General features: G+C 41.2%; 4 protein-coding genes across 4 annotated transcripts; all 4 read right to left on the reverse strand.

Moving 5' to 3' along the window:
- Positions 1-2,495: 2,495 nt before the first annotated feature.
- Positions 2,496-5,984, reverse strand: CFAP107 (cilia and flagella associated protein 107). The gene is made up of 5 exons (XM_010202185.2): positions 5,959-5,984; positions 5,491-5,635; positions 4,444-4,557; positions 3,398-3,575; positions 2,496-2,782 (listed from the first exon to the last, which is right to left on the reverse strand). Exons 1-5 carry the CDS (start codon positions 5,982-5,984, stop codon positions 2,496-2,498), a joined length of 750 nt encoding a protein of 249 aa, XP_010200487.2.
- Positions 5,985-6,013: 29 nt separating this feature from the next.
- Positions 6,014-9,668, reverse strand: LOC104557836 (arylacetamide deacetylase-like 4). Its single transcript, XM_062013004.1, has 4 exons — positions 9,478-9,668; positions 7,838-8,054; positions 7,586-7,649; positions 6,014-7,046 (listed from the first exon to the last, which is right to left on the reverse strand). Exons 1-4 carry the CDS (start codon positions 9,643-9,645, stop codon positions 6,272-6,274), a joined length of 1,224 nt encoding a protein of 407 aa, XP_061868988.1. The 5' UTR covers positions 9,646-9,668; the 3' UTR covers positions 6,014-6,271.
- A 1,460-nt stretch (positions 9,669-11,128) lies between these two features.
- Positions 11,129-13,765, reverse strand: LOC104563533 (arylacetamide deacetylase-like 4). Its single transcript, XM_010210011.2, has 4 exons — positions 13,589-13,765; positions 12,728-12,944; positions 12,274-12,337; positions 11,129-11,903 (listed from the first exon to the last, which is right to left on the reverse strand). Exons 1-4 carry the CDS (start codon positions 13,763-13,765, stop codon positions 11,129-11,131), a joined length of 1,233 nt encoding a protein of 410 aa, XP_010208313.2.
- Positions 13,766-14,583: 818 nt separating this feature from the next.
- On the reverse strand, positions 14,584-19,153 carry LOC104563536 (arylacetamide deacetylase-like 4). The gene is made up of 4 exons (XM_010210013.2): positions 19,001-19,153; positions 17,227-17,443; positions 16,396-16,459; positions 14,584-15,422 (listed from the first exon to the last, which is right to left on the reverse strand). The coding sequence occupies exons 1-4, from the start codon at positions 19,151-19,153 to the stop codon at positions 14,645-14,647; spliced, it is 1,212 nt and encodes a 403-aa protein (XP_010208315.1). The 3' UTR covers positions 14,584-14,644.
- Between the last annotated feature and the right edge of the window lie 2,698 nt (positions 19,154-21,851).

Here is a 21,851-nt window from a genome sequence, read left to right on the forward strand (position 1 = left end):
GAATCAGTGTTGACTGTCTGAGCCCCAACCCTGCCTGAGATTTTCAGTCCAAAGAGTCCATCTTCCTGTTTATGCAGCTTATCTAGGCTGACATCAGTGTCTCCTTCAAGGCAAGAAATGTGCTTGCTTTGAGAGATGTGCATCAATTGTAACTACCACCTTGTCTCTTCACTGTCACAGAAGTTTAACGATTAAGTTGATTTCATGCAATCAAGACTGTTTAGAATGTTTTCATAACAGAGTTGTATCAAAACTGCTGTTTGCTCTATGAAACATTGAAGAGACGTGTGCACTCTTGCTTTCTAGTCACAAGTGACCACAAGGGCTTTGTGACTAAAAAAAAGTTACTCAATAAAGGCCTTGATAAATCTGACACATTGGCAAAATGTAGTGCTTTGCATATTATGATGATACCCAGGAGTCCAAAAGTGCTAGTGAACATTAATGAATCATGTCTTCCAACATCAGAGCATGCCACAATAAGACACATTCATCCAGTTTTATAACTGGATGGTTGGTGTTTGGTTCCACCTTCACTGAACTCTGATCAAGAGATGGAGAAGCCTTGACTCTTTCTATCATGATGTTCAGCTTGGGGCTTGAGTCACCAAAAAGAAAGCTAAATATCTGTGATGCATATTTTGTATTGAATATCTGTGATGCATATTTTGTATTGCTGAAGTGAAACAAGCTAATCAGTTAAACAGTTCAAAGCAGGTATTTTGCTACTGGGTGTTATTAATCACAGCTGACATGTCTTGGTAGAGTTATGCATCTTTCTATTTAAGAAGCTCTCAGTCAAAATGCATTTCATCCACTTACCTAGCGTGCTTTGTTTGCTTCCTTTGGGGGAGGTAGTTGTATATTTTACTTGTGAGTTGCCCAGTAGTTGAATAGATCAGACCTGTGCTTGGGAAGCTCTTCCCAGTCAGCTTACAAGTGTGGAATTAATGTTTTCATACAAGTTTCACAGGTGGTACTCCTGCATCTCAGTAATTCCCTGTACATCAAGCTGATGAGCTTTGGTTTTAGAAGCATAATAGGTAATAACCATAAATGTTTCATTTACTATAAATATTTAATAATTCAGAATGATTGGTGACCAGATTTTTAGAGCTGCATGAAATGAAGCCTAAGCAGTAGTCTAAATATTATATTTTTAAGATGTTTTTTCAAGTGCATGTGTGTTTTATAACACAGCACTAATAGCTGGCTGGGTTTCAGTGACTACTTTCACCTATTTTGCGTTCAATTTTTTTCTAATTGCCTTTGATCTCTCCAGGGCCTTTGAAGCCAAAAAAACCCTATATAATGCTTATCTAATTATCAGTGCTCTTGGGTCTCTAAAAGGTTTCATTAACAACGCTGCTTACTGATTCATGCAATCAGCTGAGGGCCTGTATACCTCTCCCACAGACGTTTCTTGGATGTCTGACAGATAAGCAAAGAATCCCTTTGCCAATAGGTGCCACTGTTGCTCTGCACATAGGTCTGAATCGTCCATGTTCTTAGGTTAAAAACGCAACCTTGAAAAAGGAAACCTAAATCACAGCGACTACAAATGTTGCAGAGGTAAAATTCTGTACATACCACGGCCAGAGGCTTGTCCATGCCAAGACTAAGGTATATGCTTTATCTTATTCCTATCTTGTTGCTAATCTTGAGCAAAAATTACTGCGATAAATAGGCATTGAATTAATTCCAGATATTGTTAATCTAAGCCTTTAGCTTGCTGCAAGTTTATTGTTGAGCCTCAAATCGATGGCAGCTGAATCTTGCAGGTATCTCCTCTGAAGCAAATGGGATTTAAATGCAGAAGTTGCACATAAGTGCAATAAGAATTTTGACTTCTGTCAGCATTTTCTACATAGGTCATTCACATCACTCAACTGAGTAAAATATCAGGGTGGCCTATTCAGCAGTACAAGGGCCACCTACAGCTATTTCTTCAATATTTACAGTTTGGTAATGTCTTTGTAGCTTATCTACCATAAAGTGCCATTCAGTATGTAAAGTCAAGGGCAATCAAGCTCTGCTTGCTTACTGCATTGGGAGAAACCTTGATTAACCTTGTCCTTAGGTATGCAGCCATTTCATGTGTTTACTTTGTTCTTGGATGTTTCAGACACATTAGGGAGTGACACATTCCTTTTCTACTCTTTCTTCAAAGAAATGTCTGGCCAGGTGTGTAAAAATGAAAAAACCTAAACCAACTCAGGACAAAGCAATTAAGAGATTTTTATTCTTTCAGGTTTTTGGGAGTTTTTTTTTTCTCACTGCAACTATTCATTGACTAGAAAGCAAGAGACTAACATTTTGGTTGCAATGATTTAATGTTTTCTGCAATATTTCCAGCCATCTGCAGGTCAGAATATAACCCAGCAATTTGTTCTAACCTAATACATGCCTGTATAACCTAATTCTCATTCCTTCTTCATGGAACAGATCTAGGCAACAAGCTATATTAAGTAGTACTTAAGATCACCCTAAGCAGTTTACACAGAGGCATCCCTTCCTTCTGTATCTCTCGCCAGTTGCTCGATGGCTTGCAGATAATTCTGAACCCTTTCAGAGCCCATGATTCTAATTATATTTGGGGGAAGATACCCTGGGTTGGAAGAGTAGTCATAAATTTTGGCTGGTTGTTTAGGTCGACGAGTAGCAAAAGCAGAAATCGGTGGCTTTTCATAGGAGATGGTGTAGACACTCTTCATCACTCCATCTTCTTTCTCGTGCCATTTTTCCATCAGGTATTCAAGAAGGCCATAGTTGGTGGGTGGTTCTGAGACAGGAAATGATTAAATGTCAGAAATTATACAATTAATTTTTTTGTCTATATATTTTTACTCCACCATTGTAATAAGGAATATTTATACTATTTTGACAGTAAATTAAGGACAAAACAGATATTTTTATTGCCAGGGCATGTGTGTCTACCCTCTGGCTGTGAGGGAGAATCACTGTTAGATAGCTATAGGACAGCAGTAATGGCATAAATGTAAGGCTATGAATGTCTCTCTGGTAGATACCAAACAAGTTAGCAAACTTGTATCTGTCACTTAAGTTCAGAAACATAATACCACTCCATGAATTCTACTACTAGTTGTATCACACAGCTCGCTTTGTTTTCAGCTGGTGTCTTGCATTATTGTACAGAGGGAAGAAATCTGTTCCTTGATACTACACTGCATCCTGAGGTGATTATGTATTGTTGTATGGATAACATTTCCACTTTATCAAGCCAAAAAATAAGCTACTGACTGGTTAAGAAAGTAGCCAAAAGTCACCACAAGATCCATTTTCAGAATTAAAATAGAAGGAGGTTCCTGGCTCTAAGTCTGTACACTGACCACTGCACCATCCTCCATCTGATTGAAACAATCATGCAAAAAACTACCAAGAATGGGGAAATCTGATTTCTTAGGAACCCAAGCCAACTTGTGTCCATTCCAGATGCAGCGAGGAGGCAGCATAGGGTTGTAACTGTGTCTGTTGTAGTTATCATCATACTCTGATACTAAATTTCGGCTTCTTGGTTCCTCGTGATGGTTGAAGAAGTGCTGTGTCGGCAGACCCTGAAATGAGATGTACATGAAACCATGTTCTTTTTGTTTGTACACAGCATTCAGATGGTGTAACATGCTTTTGAGTCAGACTGTCACAAAATTTTGTCTGTACTTATATTACTTTTACTTACAATTTAATCCTTTAAAATAAGGGCATTTGCGTTTCAAGTGATATAAATGGTTAAATGAGGCAACTACACCAGTATGTCCTGAGATCTGATTAGTCTGATTTCAACACATGCATCATGGACCTTCAGATACTTTTAAGAATCCTGCAAATGAAAAGCTGATTGTCTTGTGTTGCTGAAGTGTTTTCATTGTGCACTAGCATTACATATACTGCCTTCCAACTGCCTCTCCCGAGAGAATGACAAGAATATTTGGGGATGGAGGCACTTTGGAGGAAGGGACATTCTAGGAGATGATACTTGTTGGAAAAGAATTGTTTGTGAGATATGAGGTTTATTGAAGCGTATTTTATACCTGTGAATCAGAGGTGTGCTAATGAAAATAATCCTTTTTTACCCACAAACTCATATTATAGCCCACTTTATAGTCCTAAAGACACAATACCCATTCCTTGCTGGTAATAACACACTGATTTTCTTTGTATGCTCTGGTCACCCTCCAGGTCAGGGACTGGGAAACGACCAGAGAGTACCAAGAAGTATGTACCATTTGTCTGCCTCTGAAACTCATCTTGCTTTCATCAAATGTACAAGGGAGCTCTGTGTGCTGCAGACTGGCCATAGAGCTACAGCACCTCCCTTTACTCATACACTTAAGGATACAAAATATGATTTAAGTATTAGTCAAAGATCATCACTGTTTGGAATGTTGCACACACAGCCTTACATTTGAAATTCCTTTTACTTACCTCGTTTTTTTCCATCATGGTTCTCTTTAGTGTTTGGACTTGTTGAAGATCTGGGAACCAAATGAAGTCTGTTCTGTATATGCTGCGGCCAGGTGTCTCAACATCTTTTATAAGCTAGAGAGATACACAACACTTAGGCAATCTGATAATTACAGAAGTTCTCTTCCAATGCTCTTTTCTTCATCTGCTTATTTAAAAAGCACTTCTTTGGACTGAAATCTCTGCTCAGGTGGGAAAGTCAGCTGATAAAAATCAGCCACTGTAAAATTCTGGATTGATTCCTTCATGTAAATATAAGATGCTGTACAACCCTTGAAAAAGTATTCATGGTTTTGTGTAAAATACTTTCACAAGCCATGTGAACTAACATCTAAAAAGGATGAATGACTCCCTGGTTGTCTCTCTGCTCCTGCTTCTGCCACAGCAGGTCAGGCTAGCATTTTCCTCCAGAAAAAAAAATAAGAAGTGTAAAGTAATTTTAGCCATGTCAGGAGGATTTGCCCCAACAACTCCAGGATTGAACCTAACTGGCATGTTTTGAGAAAGTTAGATGTCTAATGTTTAATTTTTGCTCAGCTCTTAAGCAGGGTGTGGAATCTATCAAGCAACTCTGCTAGCAAAAATGCTCGTTTATACAGTAAAATGAAACCAATATCTCAGTTATTACAGATCCTATGAAACAAGTAATAAGTGTTAACTTATGGAAGGGTTAATGAAACTTCCCTTGTTTGATGTTGATATGTATTTTTAAGTTGTATACATTGTTATATAGTTGTATGGAAGTTGTACAGCATTTTTCATTGGCCTGGTGTGACCCACACAATATAACCCATGCTTAGGCATTGCTTCTGGCCTGGCTTAGAAAGAATGGCAAATCATGAAGGTAATGAGTGAATGTAGGCCAAACAAGATACTTATCCTTCTCCCTTTTATTAGTCCCCTGAGAGAAGCCTGGACTGTGGCTTATGACTACAGTAGTATACTACCTCCATGGCATAGGTTCTGACCCACTCTATTTCTGCTCTTACACTGCTTGCCTAGTCTTACCCTTTCTCTTTCTTCCAGCCAGTTTCCAATGAGAACTTTAGGAGAGTATTTGGGTTTAGTTTTCCACCACTCTTGTCCATCTGTTTGCAATGCAATCAGTTTTCTTTGTCTCACCGGCATTACTCTCCCTGGTTGTTGGAAATGTCTTCAAGTTACATGGGTGAAAGACTACTCAGGAGTCCAGTGCTAAAACTAGGGCAGAAAGGGGCTCCTCTGCCTGCCTTGTGTGCTGAGAAATGTGGGTGATATGTGGAACTGCTTGGCCATAGAATGGTTTGTTTGCTATCACCATGGTGATGGTTGTTCCAGTAACCTCATTCTAGGCTGCATCATACTGTTACGCAAAAGAGTGGCTCCTAACCCACTAAAGTCAGATGGGCTTTTTCCTCCAGAATCAGAGCACAGAGTATGTCTCAAAACACTGGGATGTACGGGACATACTGCACTGTACTAACACACCACACATACCTGCACAACACACAGTCTCTCTTCATAGACACATTTTATTTTAAACAAGTGGGACAAACCAGGATGCCCATTCAAAACAATGTTGTTCTTTATTGACATAGCTAAAGAGAAGCGCTTGCAGCATGCTACAAGCTTGTATAAGGTTTGCATATTCCATGTTCCAACTAACAGCTGGAATGAGGTTCTGATGAGCCTTGTTTATCCTTATTAATGGCTACCCTTGATTGACTACCCATTACCTGATATTAAATATCCTAAAAAGATATTTTCCTAGATTGAGGCATGAACAGACTCGTGGAATCTAAGATGTTTACTATAAGCCCTTTAGGAAGTTGACAACACTGTCCAATCCCCTTTTCCCAGATGGAAATGAGAAACCACAATAATCGTATAGGCTTATGATTCCATGGAATCCATCCTCGAGGTGGTACCAGGTCACTCGAACTCCGTTGTCCTCCAGCCTCTTCTTGTAAAGCAAGCCGTCGTCTCTTAGCACGTCGTACTCGCAAGTCAAGATGAAAGACTCGGGCAGCTGGTGAACAACAGCATCTTCAGCTAACAGTGGACACAGGTTGGGCTCACAGAATCTTTTCACTGTCTCGTAGACTTCAGCTATAAAATCAGTAGGTGTAAGTGGCTTCACACCTCTGACCTTAAACTTTTCAGGGATGTTGTCTGGACTCACCCACTTCCTGTACTTCAGCCTCATATCTGGAGGAATATGGGAACCCTCCAAGACCTCTTGCATATGCAGTGCGTGCCCATTTAGGTACTGCAAAGCAAAGAAAGCGGCACGTTCTCGGAGTAAGAGAGGGACTCCTCGATTTTGATGATAGGATGGTAAATTGAAGTCCAAGGCCTGAAGGCCTGGGTAGATCAAGATCTGAGCACGGAGTTTGGGGAGGTCTGATCTAGTTGTAAGCGTCTGGCTAACAGCAGCTGCGAGATTGCCCCCAGCACTGTCCCCGCAGACAATGACATGGGCAGGATCCACGCCATAGTGCTCTAAATTCCTCATGAAGTGTATGGTGGCATTAAGACAGTCTTCATAGGCGGCAGGGTATTTGTGTTCAGGGGCTAAACGGTACCTAGAGCACAGAAAGAGGGACATGAAAGAGAAGGAAATGACATTAGTATGCAGAATCCTATGCCATCTTCCAGCCCTCTTGTTTTTAGGTGCTTTTCCTCCAGGTCAGGAACTTGATTACCTCCCAAGCAGGCATTCCTCAGTTAGTGACTGTGGATAAGATGTAAATTGTACATTCAGTCACAAGGATTCAGTAAATTAAGATTATCTTCTGCATAAGGGTCTGACCAAGACTTTGTGCATTTCTTAGTCATGCTGAAAACTCCCTGTGTCTTCTTCACAAGTTAATTTTGTGCCTTTGCTTCATATGTGTAAAATGAGAGTGTGGTTACTCTTTATCTACCAATCACAGATGTTTGGAGCATCTTATTACATGCTCATATGTTCAGCACAAGGAAGACTTTTTACCTAAGTGAATTGTGAATTCTATAGAAGTTTCTTTACAAACAAAAAAGAACAACCCCCAAACCAGAGCAGCTTTTCTGTGCCACCACAGCAACAATAATCTCCTAATGACAGGACTGGATAGACTTCACTTACTGAACAGATACAACTACCGATTCACTTTCCCTGGATAGGTAGCGGCATACTTTTTCATAGGTATCTGGAAAAGAAAGATTTTCATTAGTGCTTTGCTATCAGATAGCTGGGGAATGTTCATTCCAGAAAGGCACCTAATTGTCTTCAGATTTCCTCCCAAATCTCATGAGGAAATCTTCTCTTATTTCTGTTTTATATGAAGATGAGAATGTTCTTTCCACATTGCAGTCATTACTTCAGCAAATAGCTTACCGAGACTTCCAAAGACCCAGCCTCCTCCGTGAAAGAAGATGATACCTTTCCTTTGCCCATCAGAGGTAGCTTTAGGCTGATAAACCCTCACAGGTACTTTGTTAAACTGCAGGTCTTGGATAAAGAGCTTTGGATCCACCCCTAGTTTCCGCCCCTGTCGCACGTATCGGCCAAAAGTGATTTGACTGCAAAGTCCAGTCTTCTCCAAAATCTTTCCCTGTTAAAGGTAAGAGAAATTAAGGCTTCTTTAAAAGTCTTGAGTTGGCCAAAGTATAAAATCTCTGCATCATACTTACATTGAACTGTATCTGAGGGACATTTTAAAGAAACCTTATGGTTAAAGAAACCTTTGTAAAGAAAGCTTACCAAAACAAAGAAAGTCATGTTGTAAAGTATGGCTACACCATGAGAAGGTATAGTAACAGCAGCACAAGAGGTTACAGTAACTACCATGAGGATTGTTCACAGAGGAGGATAATGGCTATGAAAGCATCTCTTAAACACTCTCTAAATGGCTTACTGCACACTCAGTACTGACAAGAGAGTTCAGTTAATACAGTCTCTAGTCCTTGGGGCTTGCCTTAATAAACCCATTGCAAAAAGGGAGGGAAAGTAACTCCATGGTTGGTTTTCGTGCTAGGAATGCCCTGTCAGAAAACAGCATTTAAGTTTGCCTAGATTAGTTTTACCAAAAAGGTGAAGTTCTGCCTTTTATCATTCCAGTTGGAATCTGGAGAGTCAGACTGAAAAATCTAGGCTTCATGTACAGCAATTTGGCCCATTTTCTGATCAAAATAAAGCTCTCTCATTTGATAAAAACAATTTTCCCAAGCTCTCACATCCTAAGACTATAAAAAATCTACTTCCATTACTGAAATCCCATGTCATTCTAATAGCAGGATTTTATAAAGGCTGCCCAAATCATCTGTCTTGGAGTATTGTCAGTATTGTCAGCACACCTTTGTGCTCATCTGCTTATATTTGATGAAACAATGAAATTACCTGGCTAAAGGAGTGAAGGAGAAAATAAATGATTAAAAAAGTTAGAAGATAGAATAAGTGACAGAGGAAGAGTTGAGGGAGCTGTAATGCCATTTACGCAATGCCATAGAAGGAAGTCCAAGGATTAAGTAAAGCAGCACTAACTGGATTTTGTGCCATAAATGTCAGCCCTGGCAGGAGCAGTCTAAAGGGCTGTAGTTTTCCTTGTGCAAGGTGACTTCGCCTAAAGCTCTGGGCAGTTAGCAGGCAAAACACCAGCTCAGCTCCGAATTGGAGACTTAAATCAACCTGGCCGTTTGGCAGCCTCTCCTAACATGCCCTGGCATAGCGCTTCTGAACGCGAAATGGCTTTTGCCCGTGACATGAGCATCGTCGCGATGGAAGGTGCTGCCCTGCAGCGCTCCCCCCGCGATGCGGAGCCGCAAGCATCGCATGAGGGCGGCGGGGGCATGCGGCGCGGATGCCAGGCCCCTTTGGTTTTGGCTTCTCAGCGCAGCCGGGGCTGCAGACCCTCACCGCGGGGCACCCGGGCGGCTGCGACCGAGGGGCCACCCGCGAAACCCTGCACACACACACACACCCCCCCCATGCTCCCGCTTCTCGTCCCCGGAACGACCGGAGCGGAGGGCGCGACTCACCAGGGCCGCCGTGCCCAGGAGGACGGCCAGGACCAGGCGCAGCTTGGCCGGCTGGTTCACCCCGGGCGGGATGTCGTAGCTGGGGAGGCCCAGGAGAACGGCGGCCGCCGCCACGACCAGCGCTGCCAGGGGCAGGAGCAGCAGCAGCAGCGCGGGCAGCAGCGCCATGGCCCGGCGGCCGCCCCGCGGGGCTCCCCGGCCCGCCGCGGGGCCTGCCAGCGGCCGCCCGCCCCCCTCCGCGCCGCCACCGCGGCTCCAGGGCCGGCGGCGTCACGGGCCGTTTGTGACAGCTCTGCAAAGCCGTCGCCGGGGTCATGGTGCGGGCGGCCCGCGAGCCGCGGCTTGAGGCGCGGGGTCACCTCGGTCCAAGGAGGCTGTGCGTGACCGGAGCCCGCGGCGTGGCGCGGCCGGCTCGGCGCCGCGTCCTGCGGGCAGCCGGCAGCCCGGGCTCGGTGCGCGGCGCTGCGGCTTCAGAGGAGACGCTCCAAAGCCGCAGCGCCGGTGGGTTGCGGGGCACCTGCGATCCTGACGATTCGCCTTCAGATCGCCCGCACTATGTCATTTGTGGATTTAGGGGTTCTTTGCCTAGGAAATGAAGGGAAGGGCTGCTGAAAGCTAAATGGCAGGCAGCTTTTGTTTTTGTGAAAAAATCTGGTTTCTTCGGTCTTGGGATTTATTTTTCTTTCCTTAAGACTTTCATTTCCTCACTCTTACTGTTTTGAGCCTGCTCACTACCGGTTTTCCTGGCATTGATCAGCAGAGTATAATGAAGCATCATGTCAGGGAATAGACTGCCTTGTCCTTGATTGAGGGCTCAAAACATGGAGAAACATCACAGCACAAGTTAAAAAAATACTGAGGAACCATTCTGTGAAAGATCATGAAAATGTTTTGATTCATATTTTCTCTCTCTTTTAGATAACCTTTCCAGTATACACAGATCAAGAGCCCAGTTCACTGATCCTTACTGTCTTCCTAAAACCTGACATAAAAATTCCCTCTCAGCCAGTGTCTTTTGTCCCAATTTCGGTGGATATAATGGAGGCATCCCAAAATTAACTGGGAGCTTGTAGATCTATGGTTATTCAAAGTCTAGGCAGCTGTTTCTTGCTCCCAGCAAGGTGGCTCCAATTAACTCCGTCCTTGTACTGTTGCTCAGGCAGATATGGTTCTGCCAAGCCCACTGAATACATATTGAATCTCCTCCAGAGACTTTGATCTCTGCCCGTTTTTCCAGAGCCTTCTTGTAGCTCTTCCCTCCGGCTCACTGTGTACCTAACTTGTACTTGTTATCTAATAAATGAAGTCATGGTTTGGAGCCTATAAAATGGACTTCACAAAGATCCCGACTGTAATTCACAGGAGTTATTTAATCCAGATCATTCCACAGACATTATTTACATGGAAATAAATCATCTGTTTTGAAAGAAAAGGGAATAAAACACAGCACGTAGAAAGTAGTAAAACTGTAAAGTCTGTACTGTCAATAGTCTCATGAGGACAAAGACCAGCGTTCAGCCAGTGTTTATAGTTCAGGAATATCAAAGTTGGTATTTTACACGTAAAGGGGTATCATATATTTGCTGACACATTTGCTGATGTTTAGGGACTTAAACATTAGTGGGTGAAGCATAAAGAGGGAAAGTTGTTTTTACAGGCCCTTTAGGAAGTTGACAACACTGTCCAATCCCCTTTTCCCAGATGGAAATGAGAAACCACAAAAACCATTTAGGTTTAGAATTCCATGGAATCCATCCTCGAGGTGGTACCAGGTCACTCGAACTCCGTTGTCCTCCAGCCTCTTCTTGTAAAGCAAGCCGTCGTCTCTTAGCACGTCGTACTCACAAGTCAAGATGAAAGACTCGGGCAGCTGGTGAACAACAGCATCTTCAGCTAACAGTGGACACATATTGGGCTCACAGAACCTTTGCACCTCCTCATAAACTTCAGTTGTACAATCAAGTAGCACCTGTGGTTTGTAGCCTCTGACCTTAAACTTCTCAGGGATGTTGTCTGGACTCAGCCACTTGCTATAATTTAATTTCATGTCTATGGGAATATGGGAACCCTCCAAGACCTCTTCCATGTGCAGTGCGTGCCCATTTAGGTACTGCAGAGCATAGAAAGCAGCGTGTTCTCTGAATAAGAGAGGGACTGCCCGATTCTGCTGATAGGATGGTAAATTGAAGTCCAAGGCCTGAAGGCCTGGGTAGATCAAGATCTGAGCACGGAGTTTGGGGAGGTCTGATCTAGTTGTAAGAGTCTGGCTAACAGCAGCTGCGAGATTGCCCCCAGCACTGTCCCCACAGACAATGACATGGGCAGGATCCACGCCATAGTGCTCTAAATTCTTCATGAAGTGTATGGTGGCATTAAGACAGTCTTCGTAGGCGGCAGGGTATTTGTGTTCAGGGGCTAAACGGTACCTAGTGCACAGAAAGAAGCAATGGAATTACAAGAAGGAAATACTAGTTTTAAATGTATTACTGAAGGAACTGGCTCCTGCAACCAGCAATACCCTGATTACCTCAGGATTCTAAAAAATGATTAAAAACTTCATTTTGCAGCTAGTTATCCCAAAGCATTATTTGTGGTGTGGTCAGATAGTGAAAACTCAGCCTGAACAAGTCTTCAGTGGCTCCAAACAAGAGCAGAGTGAATTTGTAAATCACATGCTTGACAAGTCTCACAGACACATTTCTCTGAGAATCATTGTTGCAATGATCAGGGAAGCTATAAGGTGATATTTACACTATAGGAAATAATCTCTGACAAACATGATGAAGGAAGACTCACCCAACAGATACAACCACTGATTCACTTCCTTTGGCAATAGAGCGGCACAGCTTCTCATGGGTCTCTGAAAGAAGCATGTTTGGTGGGGTTTGGGTTTGGTTTGGTTTGGATTTTTTTTGCCAGAGCACTAATGTTATCTACTGCATAAATCATTAAATTACAGGAATAAAATACTCTCTACTTTTCCCTTTCCTACATAGCTCCTCGGACCTTTTGTACTCCTTCATCATCTTATTTCAGTATTTACTTACTATTTTTTTCCCCTCATATCTCATTGTCTTTGCCTTTAAGAAAAATCATATCATACACTGCAGATGCTTTCTTCTAACAGCAAGACTTAGGAGAGTGCATCTGTGGTTTTAGTCAAACTTCATAACTGCTACAAATCAAGCAATAATTAACTTTACCCATTTGTGACACAGGTACTTGATTAACATTCTGTTAGATGTCTTACCTAGGCTTCCAAATACCCATCCACCTCCATGGAAAAACATAACTCCTCTCCTTTGGCTGGCAAATGGAACCTTAGGCTGATAAATCCTTACAGGCACTTTATCAAAACAAAGGTCCTCAATGAAGAGCTTGGGGTCCACTCCTAGAGTGCTTCTGTCTTGCACATACCGGGCAAAACTAAGCTGACTGCAGATACCAATATTCTCCAAAATCTTCCCCTGTTTAAAGGCAAAGAGAAGAAACATTTTGCAACAAGCTGTTTTTAATTGATTCTAGAAACTAATATTAGTGTCTCTGATTGTATACAAACATGATAAAATGGGAGCTGGAATTCCTTCAGCTCCTCATGGGCAACATTACCTAATTTTGTCATTTGTGTGACCAAAAGTCCTCCTTCTCAAAACCAATTCTGAAATGTTTAGTTTCTAATTTTATCTTCAAAATAAACACATAACTCCTCATCTTCAAGTCCAAGAAAAGCTAAAGAGCATGGCCAAAAGACATCTTGTATGTCCTGAACCTAGAAAGGAAATAGCAGCATTCCTACATGTATAAGCGTTCTTAATCAAATTCTTGCAAGATTGGCACAATTCATTGTAGCAGCACAGTCAGACTTTGAAATGCTCATGGTAGGCAGTGTTTACATTCTGCCTAATGGGAGAGCTAGGCAGGACTGTAATAATGCAGTGTAAAACATCTAGTAAAGGTTTCTTTAGCAAAATTGAGCTTCTGAAACAACACTCAGCATGACAGCAATGCCCTGCCCTCTCTCTGGAAGGTAATTCCAAGCAGGGTTCTAGCACTGCATTGAAACATCCAGGATCACCGTTCTTCCCCCAGAAATCACCCCAAGTTAACTTACCACCACAGATCTGGTTATTAAAATGATATGAATGATCCGGAGCTTTACAGGCTGATTCACTCCAGGAGGAATTTCTATGTTGGAGAAATTAAAATGAATTGCCCCCATGACCAACAATATAAATCCAGCCACAAAAACTGCCAAGTATAACACGAGCAGTGTGTATACAACTGCCATTTTGCTGAGCAGCAAAGTGATCTGAAATGTCTTTGATTTGACTTTCACAGATATCTTTGGCTTGTTATTTCCTGATTCTTTGTTCGTTATAGGTTACTCTAGTTAAAACCTTTCTCTTTCCCTTTACAAATACATTAGTATGTATCTTTCCCTCACTCATGTTCTTTCCTTCTGCTCGCTGTATTTCACAAAAGATAAGCTGGTCAAAGTCCAGAATTCATTAACTGATCTGTGCCAGCATCACTTTGAATTTGGTACAAAACACCTAACCTTAGCTGACAGAAGATTCTGAATATACTGCATCAATACCAATTAGAGGTGGAAATTTGTATGCTGAGTTTGTGACACTATCAAACACCCTTCTGAATCAATGTCTCTAGCGTTATGCAGAGAGAGAGGCCTGTATGTGATTATTATCATTCCAAAGGGCCAAATGGAGCCTCCCCAGTGGTTTGGTTGTTTTGAAAGGTGCACTTATAAAGTTGTCATTACCTCAATCAAAACCTCTCAGTTTTTCGAGTATTTCTGAAGGGCATGGTTAAAAAACACAGGAGGCTGAGTTTGTGGATTAATGTTACCAGAAGTTTATTGAGCCCAACTGCGTTACAAAGCACATTGCCATGGGGACTAGATCTTTTGTAAGCACAGGAGAACACTCTGAATAAGTGGTAGAGAAAAAAGTTCACTTGATTTTGCTTGTCATAAGAGACAATGAAGCAAAGGCAATCACTTAATCATTTTATTGAGTAAGGAGAAGACAGATGGAATGCAGAAGTTTAAGAAGAGGATTTAAGAAAAGGAAAATAGAGGGTGTTTATAAAAAATCCTTTGCAAGCAATGAGAGACAGGAGTCAGGAGAGGAAAGCAAGAAATGGAATTTTACATTGATCTTAGAAAATCTAGTATCTTTGCTAGGCCTTTATTTCCAGATCGGAATGCTACCACCCCACCCAAAAGAGATAAGAATACTGTTCCATGGAATCCCTGTTGCAGGTGACACCAGGTCACTTTTATACCGTGATCCTCCAGTCGTTTCTTGTACAGCAGTCCATCATCTCTAAGCACATCAAATTCACAGGTCAAAATGAAAGCCTCAGGAAGCTGAGCAATAACACTGTCTTCAGCTAGCAGCGGTGCAAAAACAGGGCTAAACACAGTCTTGACCAGTGTGTACAGCTCTTCTGAGAATGGATGTGTTGTAAATGGTTTGTAGCCTCTTGCTTTAAACTCATGAGGGATGTAGTCAGGACTCACCCATTTCTGATATTTAAGTTGCAAATCTTCTGGAATATGGCAACCTTTAAATATTGCTTCGACGACCGACAAGTCTTTATTAAGATACCTCAAGCCAAGAGTAAGGGTTCGTTCCTTTAACAAAATAGGAACTCCCTCATTCTGCTGGTAAGAGGGCAAATTAAAGTCCACAACCTGGAGAAAAGGGTATATTAAGATTTGTGCTCTCAGCTTTGGGAGATCTGTTCTGTTCACCAGTGCTTGGGCGACTGCAGCAGTGAGTGTACCTCCACTACTGTCTCCACAGATGATAACACGAGAAGGGTCTACTCCATAATTTTCTGCAGTCCTCATGAAGTGTATGGTGGCAGTGAGACAATCCTCAAACTGGGTTGGGTATGGATGCTCAGGAGCTAAGCGATATCTAAAGAGGAGTGAAAGTGTTTTAATGTAATCCTGTCTAGTAAATTATCTCATTCATATGTTTCTTTCTGAAGACAGGAAGGCATTTTGAGATTAACTTTACAGCAAGAGAATTGATCACAATGGTTACTTTTGATGTCTGCTACTATTGTTAAGGTTTGGAGGAGTCAGGACACTATCTTTGCAAAATACTTTGTTAGTTATCTTGTAGGTGACTGAAGGCACAAGCTGGGTTACTGTAGAATTAGGTGACAAGGCAGGTATGTATGAATCATCATCAGTTCTAGTTAGAAATGGAAGTTAACATTTTCCAGCAAATTGTGAGAGAATATGAAAACTGCTAATGAAACTATGAAAGGTTTTCAATGGGTTTCTATAAACATTTAAGTCAATGAGTTAATAGTTTTTCAAGTATTTTGGGATGTAATTTGAGTGCAATTTGAATCAATTTCCAAGATGTCAACTCTTTTCCTGGGCTTTTAGAGACTTATTCTTTTAACCATGCATTAGAGTTCATCAGAAGAATATTTTGGCTGTTTACCTCAGGTTGATTGCAAGTTAAATGTGGCTATCCCCCCCCTCTAGTTTTTCAGAGCTGCTACTAAGGTAAGTATTTATTAGTCTGGGCAACTGTGTTTTTAGCAGAGACTGTTACACATCAAATGTAGTGTTGGCTTTCAACTGAGTTTGGTGTGGGTACAGCTTTAGGAAACAAAAACATCCTCACCTCTTAGGGGTGGCTATAAATTATAGAATTAGAATGGACTTTATCAGGAAATAAGCAAGTGAGGATTAGCTGGCATATTATTCTGAAGAGTAATAAGTGCTGGTGAAATGCATGTGATGGTTGAATCTAAGTACTGTATGCACTGTACAAAGAACTTGGCTTGCAGTGACTATACATGAAAGACTTATAAACCTAGAGGGAGGCACAAATAGCTGTCATGTTATGTGGCCATATTGACTCCACTTACCCAACAGACACAACCACTGAGTCGGTTTTTCTAGCCAAGTAGCGGCATTTTCTTTCATAGGCCCCTGTGAAACAAAACATTTCAATGGAATTGTAAATTGCTTTAAATATCAGTTGAGTTACAGTATTCTGAAATTCTTATCTCTATTCTATGATTAATGCAACACTGTAACTCTCTTATTGTGGCATGGTCTGATCTGGACAATGCTCTCAGTTCCATCTGTTGGAATCTTCTTGTCAGTAAACCTTGAAGTTACACTGATGCATTGGTTTAGTCTCCTCTCTGAAAGGTTAATTGATGGAAAGCACCACTGTTGCCACTTCTAAAGTGATTTTGAAGATCAGAAGTTATTTAAAACAAACAAGCAAACAAACAAACAGAAAAACCCCTGCTAAATCTAGTACAATAATGTTTCTTGTGCCTAACCCACCATCTAATCACTTCTGCCTTTCCATTTCAAATGCCAGAACAATTTTAGCCTTATTTTGCCACTGTAAGGACACACAGCAGTATACATACATACAGCCTTGCACACACATGTGAACACAAATCGAGTTCTTTAAAATAAGGAATAAAAGTCTAATGAGATTTTCAAGTTTTCTTGTAAGCACAATGGAGAAGAAGGAAGAAAACAAGTATTATAAATGGTCAGAGACTGAAAGTTCTAGGTTACCTGTATAATGACAATTCCACATGATGCCTGCTGCATGTCAATAAAAGTATTCTGCTCTCCTGAAATTCATTTTTTCTGTTTGTAATTCTGAGCCTACTATCTTTCTTAGAAACTATACGGTAGTTGTAGTTAGAGCTCATATTGTTTCTATTACTTACGGATGCTTCCAAACAGTCCAACTCCTCCATGAAAATAAACAACTCCTCTTCTTTGGCCAGTGGTTGATCCTTTTGGCTGGTAAATTCTTACTTCAACGTCTTCAAACCTCAAGTCCTTGATACATAGGTTTTTGTCTCTTAATGGTGGTATTCCATCCATCAGAGTCCTGAGGAAATAGATCTCTGAGGTGATACCTACTTTTTCTAAAAATTTTGCCTGTTAACAAAGGGAAAGAAACCCCAAATTAGTGCAAATGTCCATCTTACCTGGAGATCGATAGTGAACAACTTAAAACTCCATGATCAATTCAACCTTTGTCTGCCAATGGTTCTTACAGTGAAGTGGCTAGGTGTGATGATGTTTTGGATAAATCTTCATTGTGGTATCTACCAAAATATGACATTCAAAAAGCGGTAGACTTGACAGGGATGGATAAACTTCTCTTCTATAGCAGCTGCATGTCTGTACTTCTCCAAAAGCAAGGTCTTTGAGCCTGTGGGAAAGCCTGCCTGCTTGCACACAAATGCAATAATTTGGCTCATTAATATCATCTTACCTCTGTCAGAAATGTTACCACTACTATCAAGCAGAATAGGATTTGCTTTACTGGTAATTTCTAGATTATATTAGAACTGTTAGATGGGAGCTTGGTGTTTTTCAAATGGTTTCATTCCTCACCAGTAAAATCCTGGCTTAGCTTTTATCAATGGGAAAAACAATCAAACTAATAAATAGTAGATAAAAGAAGCTGTCAAATACTTCAGCATGTCAAATGTTTAAGTAGCCATGTGCCTGAAGAAAGTAAGGAGAGGCTAGTTACAGCATGTTAAACTTTAGTTTTATGAAGAATCTTAGGAAGAAATGAGGATAAGACTTTGGTTTCCCAAACTCATGCTGTTTTTTAACTTGAAGGAAAAAAGTCCAGAGCATCTGCCACATCTGTCACATCTACCACATCTACCACATCTGCCCCATCTACCACCTGCTCAACAGGAGTAGCTTGTTAAAAAGAATAAATAAAAGATAATTGAAAAATAAGAATAAAGAATATTCATACAGTGTTTTCAAAATGTAGAAGTCCAGACATTGTATAGTAGATGTAAGAAACATTGAATTTTACTTCTATTACTGTCCTATTTTGTTGCATTGCTTCACTGTCGTAGCAGCGTTCAGGCCCAGGCAGGGCCCTTCTTGAGAGATACGTTGAGTCACATTCTTAGCAACTTGCTGGCTGATTTCAAACAGAACTTAATAAGCAATGTAGCAGTGAAGAGGGAGAAGAAATAATAGCATTAGAACATGGAATTGAAGTGAAATGTAGTGCACAAGCCAAAGAAACTGAAGAGGGGGGTTTTCTTCATGATTTAAACCACTAAAAGAAGAGAAGATTGATTTAGGTATCACAGAAGAAGTGGTTTTAAAATGACAGAGGCGGCAATTAATTCAAGAAAGGATAATTGATGAAATAGAAAGTCAAGTGAAAGTCACGTTTTGGTTTTGAAGATAAACAGGGATGAAAAAAGGGAAGGATCAAAAAATGTGCCAAAAACAATAACACAAAGACAAGACAGCTGTTACCCTTGATGCTATATAGCAAGCAGTAGAGTGCATTATACCCAGCTGAGATAAAGGTATCTGCAGTGTTGCTCACATCACCAAATGAATCCAGTTGCCTATTTGCAATATATTTCAACATTGATTCTAAAAAACTCACCAGTCCATTACCCCTCTATCAGAAGTTAAAAAGCTGAGCTTTAATCAAGTTTTACTTACCAGACCAAAGGCAAAGTTCAGGCAGTAATGAAAAAGGTAAAGCTTTTGGCGCTGATGAATTCCATGAGGGATTTCTGCCTTGGGATGTTCATAATAGAATGCCATAACAACAAAGACAGTCAAAACAGCAAGGAGAATTATGAGGAGTTCCATCTCAGCTGTGCTGTTAGAAGCCAAATGGAAGAACTCGCTGTGGCTTCCTTCCTCCTCTGACTTTTGGAGGGTATCTGGAAGGTGCAGGATTAGCAAATCTCTTCATGTCTCATCATCCAGCTTTTAAATATATCAATAGGAAGAAAGGAACATGTTGCAATCAAACCATACAATTAAACAGTCAGTAGCAATTAGTCACAAGAGAGTCTTGCATAAGCCTATTTTTCTATTTGCAGCTAAGGTTTTGAGTCTGTGCCCATCACTATAGAACCAGAGCTTCAGGTATCATTTGTAGTGTCAGTGTTATGAGAAGACAAAAACTTACATCTCTCCCTGTTTCCCAAATCCAGCCAAGTCTGTAGTATTTCTGAGTTCCCAAGGAACTACATTACTTAGTAATCATCTTCAAGGCTGCTCAGTTTCTCGACTTATTGTGCCTGCTTGCCTTAGTTCTTAAGACTTTTAGTGAAACCAAGGTTTTAAGGGTTGTAATACCTTTGATGAGTGATTTTGAACACTGTTACGCCATCGTGTCTGTGAGTGCAATGGAACCAGAAGCAGCCACAGCCTGAAGTGTCAGTGCTTCACATCTTGCATCATTCTCCCTGATAGCAGGTGAAAGCTGCTGTTTGACTGGTTTGGGTTTGTCAACTTTGGGAACAGCATCTCTTTACCATTCTGCTCAAATCATTAAGGCAACAGATTCTTACTCTGAAAAAATCGCAGTATGGGTAAAATGAGTGTGTAAAATTTGTCCTTAAAAAGAGTTCAGGGGCTGTGTGACTTTAAGATGTATATTAAAATGAAACTTAAACACCAAAGCTTTAGAATGCACAATCCATGACTTTGGTAGGAAAGAAGATCTCAGACTTGATTCTTGACTAGAAACTTTGTTGATTGTTTAGAATAAACAGGAAGGAACTTCATTGTACACTCTGGTGATGTGCTCTCTAAGCTGATTCTGATCTGCCGTGTTCTCTTCCCTCTGCCCAAACTGTTTCTTCATTCTATCCAAGGACTGCTTGCAGACTTTGATTTCCTTACATCCCTGTTCCCTCTCCCTCCATTGCCAGAAGGTTGCTTACATGCTAAGTATAAAACCATGCTCCTTTTTGTTTATTCTTTCTTGTGGCACTTGATACAGTCACCCAGCTCAGTCAGGGATGTGGTGGAAGGGACATTACCTAGTGATTGGACACTCTCTTGGGAAATGGAAGTAGTGCTTTCAAACCCCTCAGGACCAAGAGCACTTACAAGGTTCAGCTTTCTAATAGCTAGATCAAGATCATCAGGAAATACATGGTTGCAGCTCCTTTGTTTAGGATATAATAATGAGAGTACTTAATCAGTTTTGTGCTAAACTGTGCTGTCCCAATGAGTTAGGTGTGGTCTAAATATGCTTATCAGTTTTATCCCTGGGGATCTAAGAAGTCTTCAGACACTTGTGGCAGAACCTTTGTGCTAATGTTCTTACCACCTATGTCCATCTATTTTCCAAATCTTTTTGGTGCCAGTCACTATGGCAGCTGGTATACAAACAGCTGGTAGGTCTTGGAATTTTTGGGGCATGTTGAGTAGGTTCAGCCATCACAGCACCCCCACCAACCCCAGCAGCTCCACACAAAGACTGGGTGTGCTGGAACCTGGTATCAGATGTAGAAGAAACAAACTAGTTGGTTCTTGAAGTAAGAAACTGGTTTTTTGCTTTGGGCATTGCAGGTATGGAGGAGTAATAATTAATGTTTTATAAGCATAGACTCAGCAATTTACAAGCTTGCTTGAGTGCCAGGATGGAGAACCATTCCTTAAATAATCTTGTGAACATATGTTGTCTCTGGCTTCTGATTTTCTGACCTTATCTCTTGCTCCTGTGGGATAGACCAAAAAGAACTGTGGTCCCTGAGACCAAAATCTCACTTTCTCCTACTCAAGGAACTCCTTTTCTGATTAATTTCCAGCAAAGAATTTAAGTGTTAGTGCCTGAACTCTTGTCAACACTGGGCTGGCATCCTTAAGCTTTCCTTCTGTGTAGCTGCACACGCTAGAGGAGACAGACTGAGCAACCTGCAACATGCAACATGCCTGTCTCTGCATCATGGTGCTGATTAGGCGGCAGCTGAGTATTCACCTGCTTAGACACAGACACACCAGCTGGGGACGGATGCCTGTACTGGCATACTGGGAAATGCTCAAGAGGAGGTGCTGTTTGACCCAATAAGCTCTTCCTGAGTTTTGCAGAGCGTGAGAGCCATCTGGTGCTGGAAAACCGAACTAGCCTAGTGAAGTCCTCACCAACACTGACTGCTCTAAGCTGTAAGCTTGTATGCAAAGCATTGGTACCATCTGTTAATGGCTTATTTTATGTGATAACTTGCATGCACACACTTGTATCTATGATTATTTCTCTGTGTGTATAATTCCTCGTGGAAAGACATTGGTGTGCATAATTCTGTAGGTGCACTGCAAGTTTGTGCTTGATTGTGTTTTAAATACTTGACTGTAGCTCGTTGAACGTGCAAGTGAGATGAACATACTGTGTAACAAGGCTAGCAAAAATCTTTTTGTGCCTTTCCTTAGAAAAAAAGGAAAATCTTCAAATGAGTGATAATTTTGAAAACTGGAAAATGTCCTCCAGTGAACAAACATTCAGTCTGAGAGATGCAAGACACAGCAGATCTGTAATTAATTAAAATAAATT

The sequence above is a fragment of the Colius striatus genome, chromosome 21 (assembly GCF_028858725.1).
Source record: "Colius striatus isolate bColStr4 chromosome 21, bColStr4.1.hap1, whole genome shotgun sequence".
Lineage (NCBI taxonomy): Eukaryota > Metazoa > Chordata > Aves > Coliiformes > Coliidae > Colius > Colius striatus.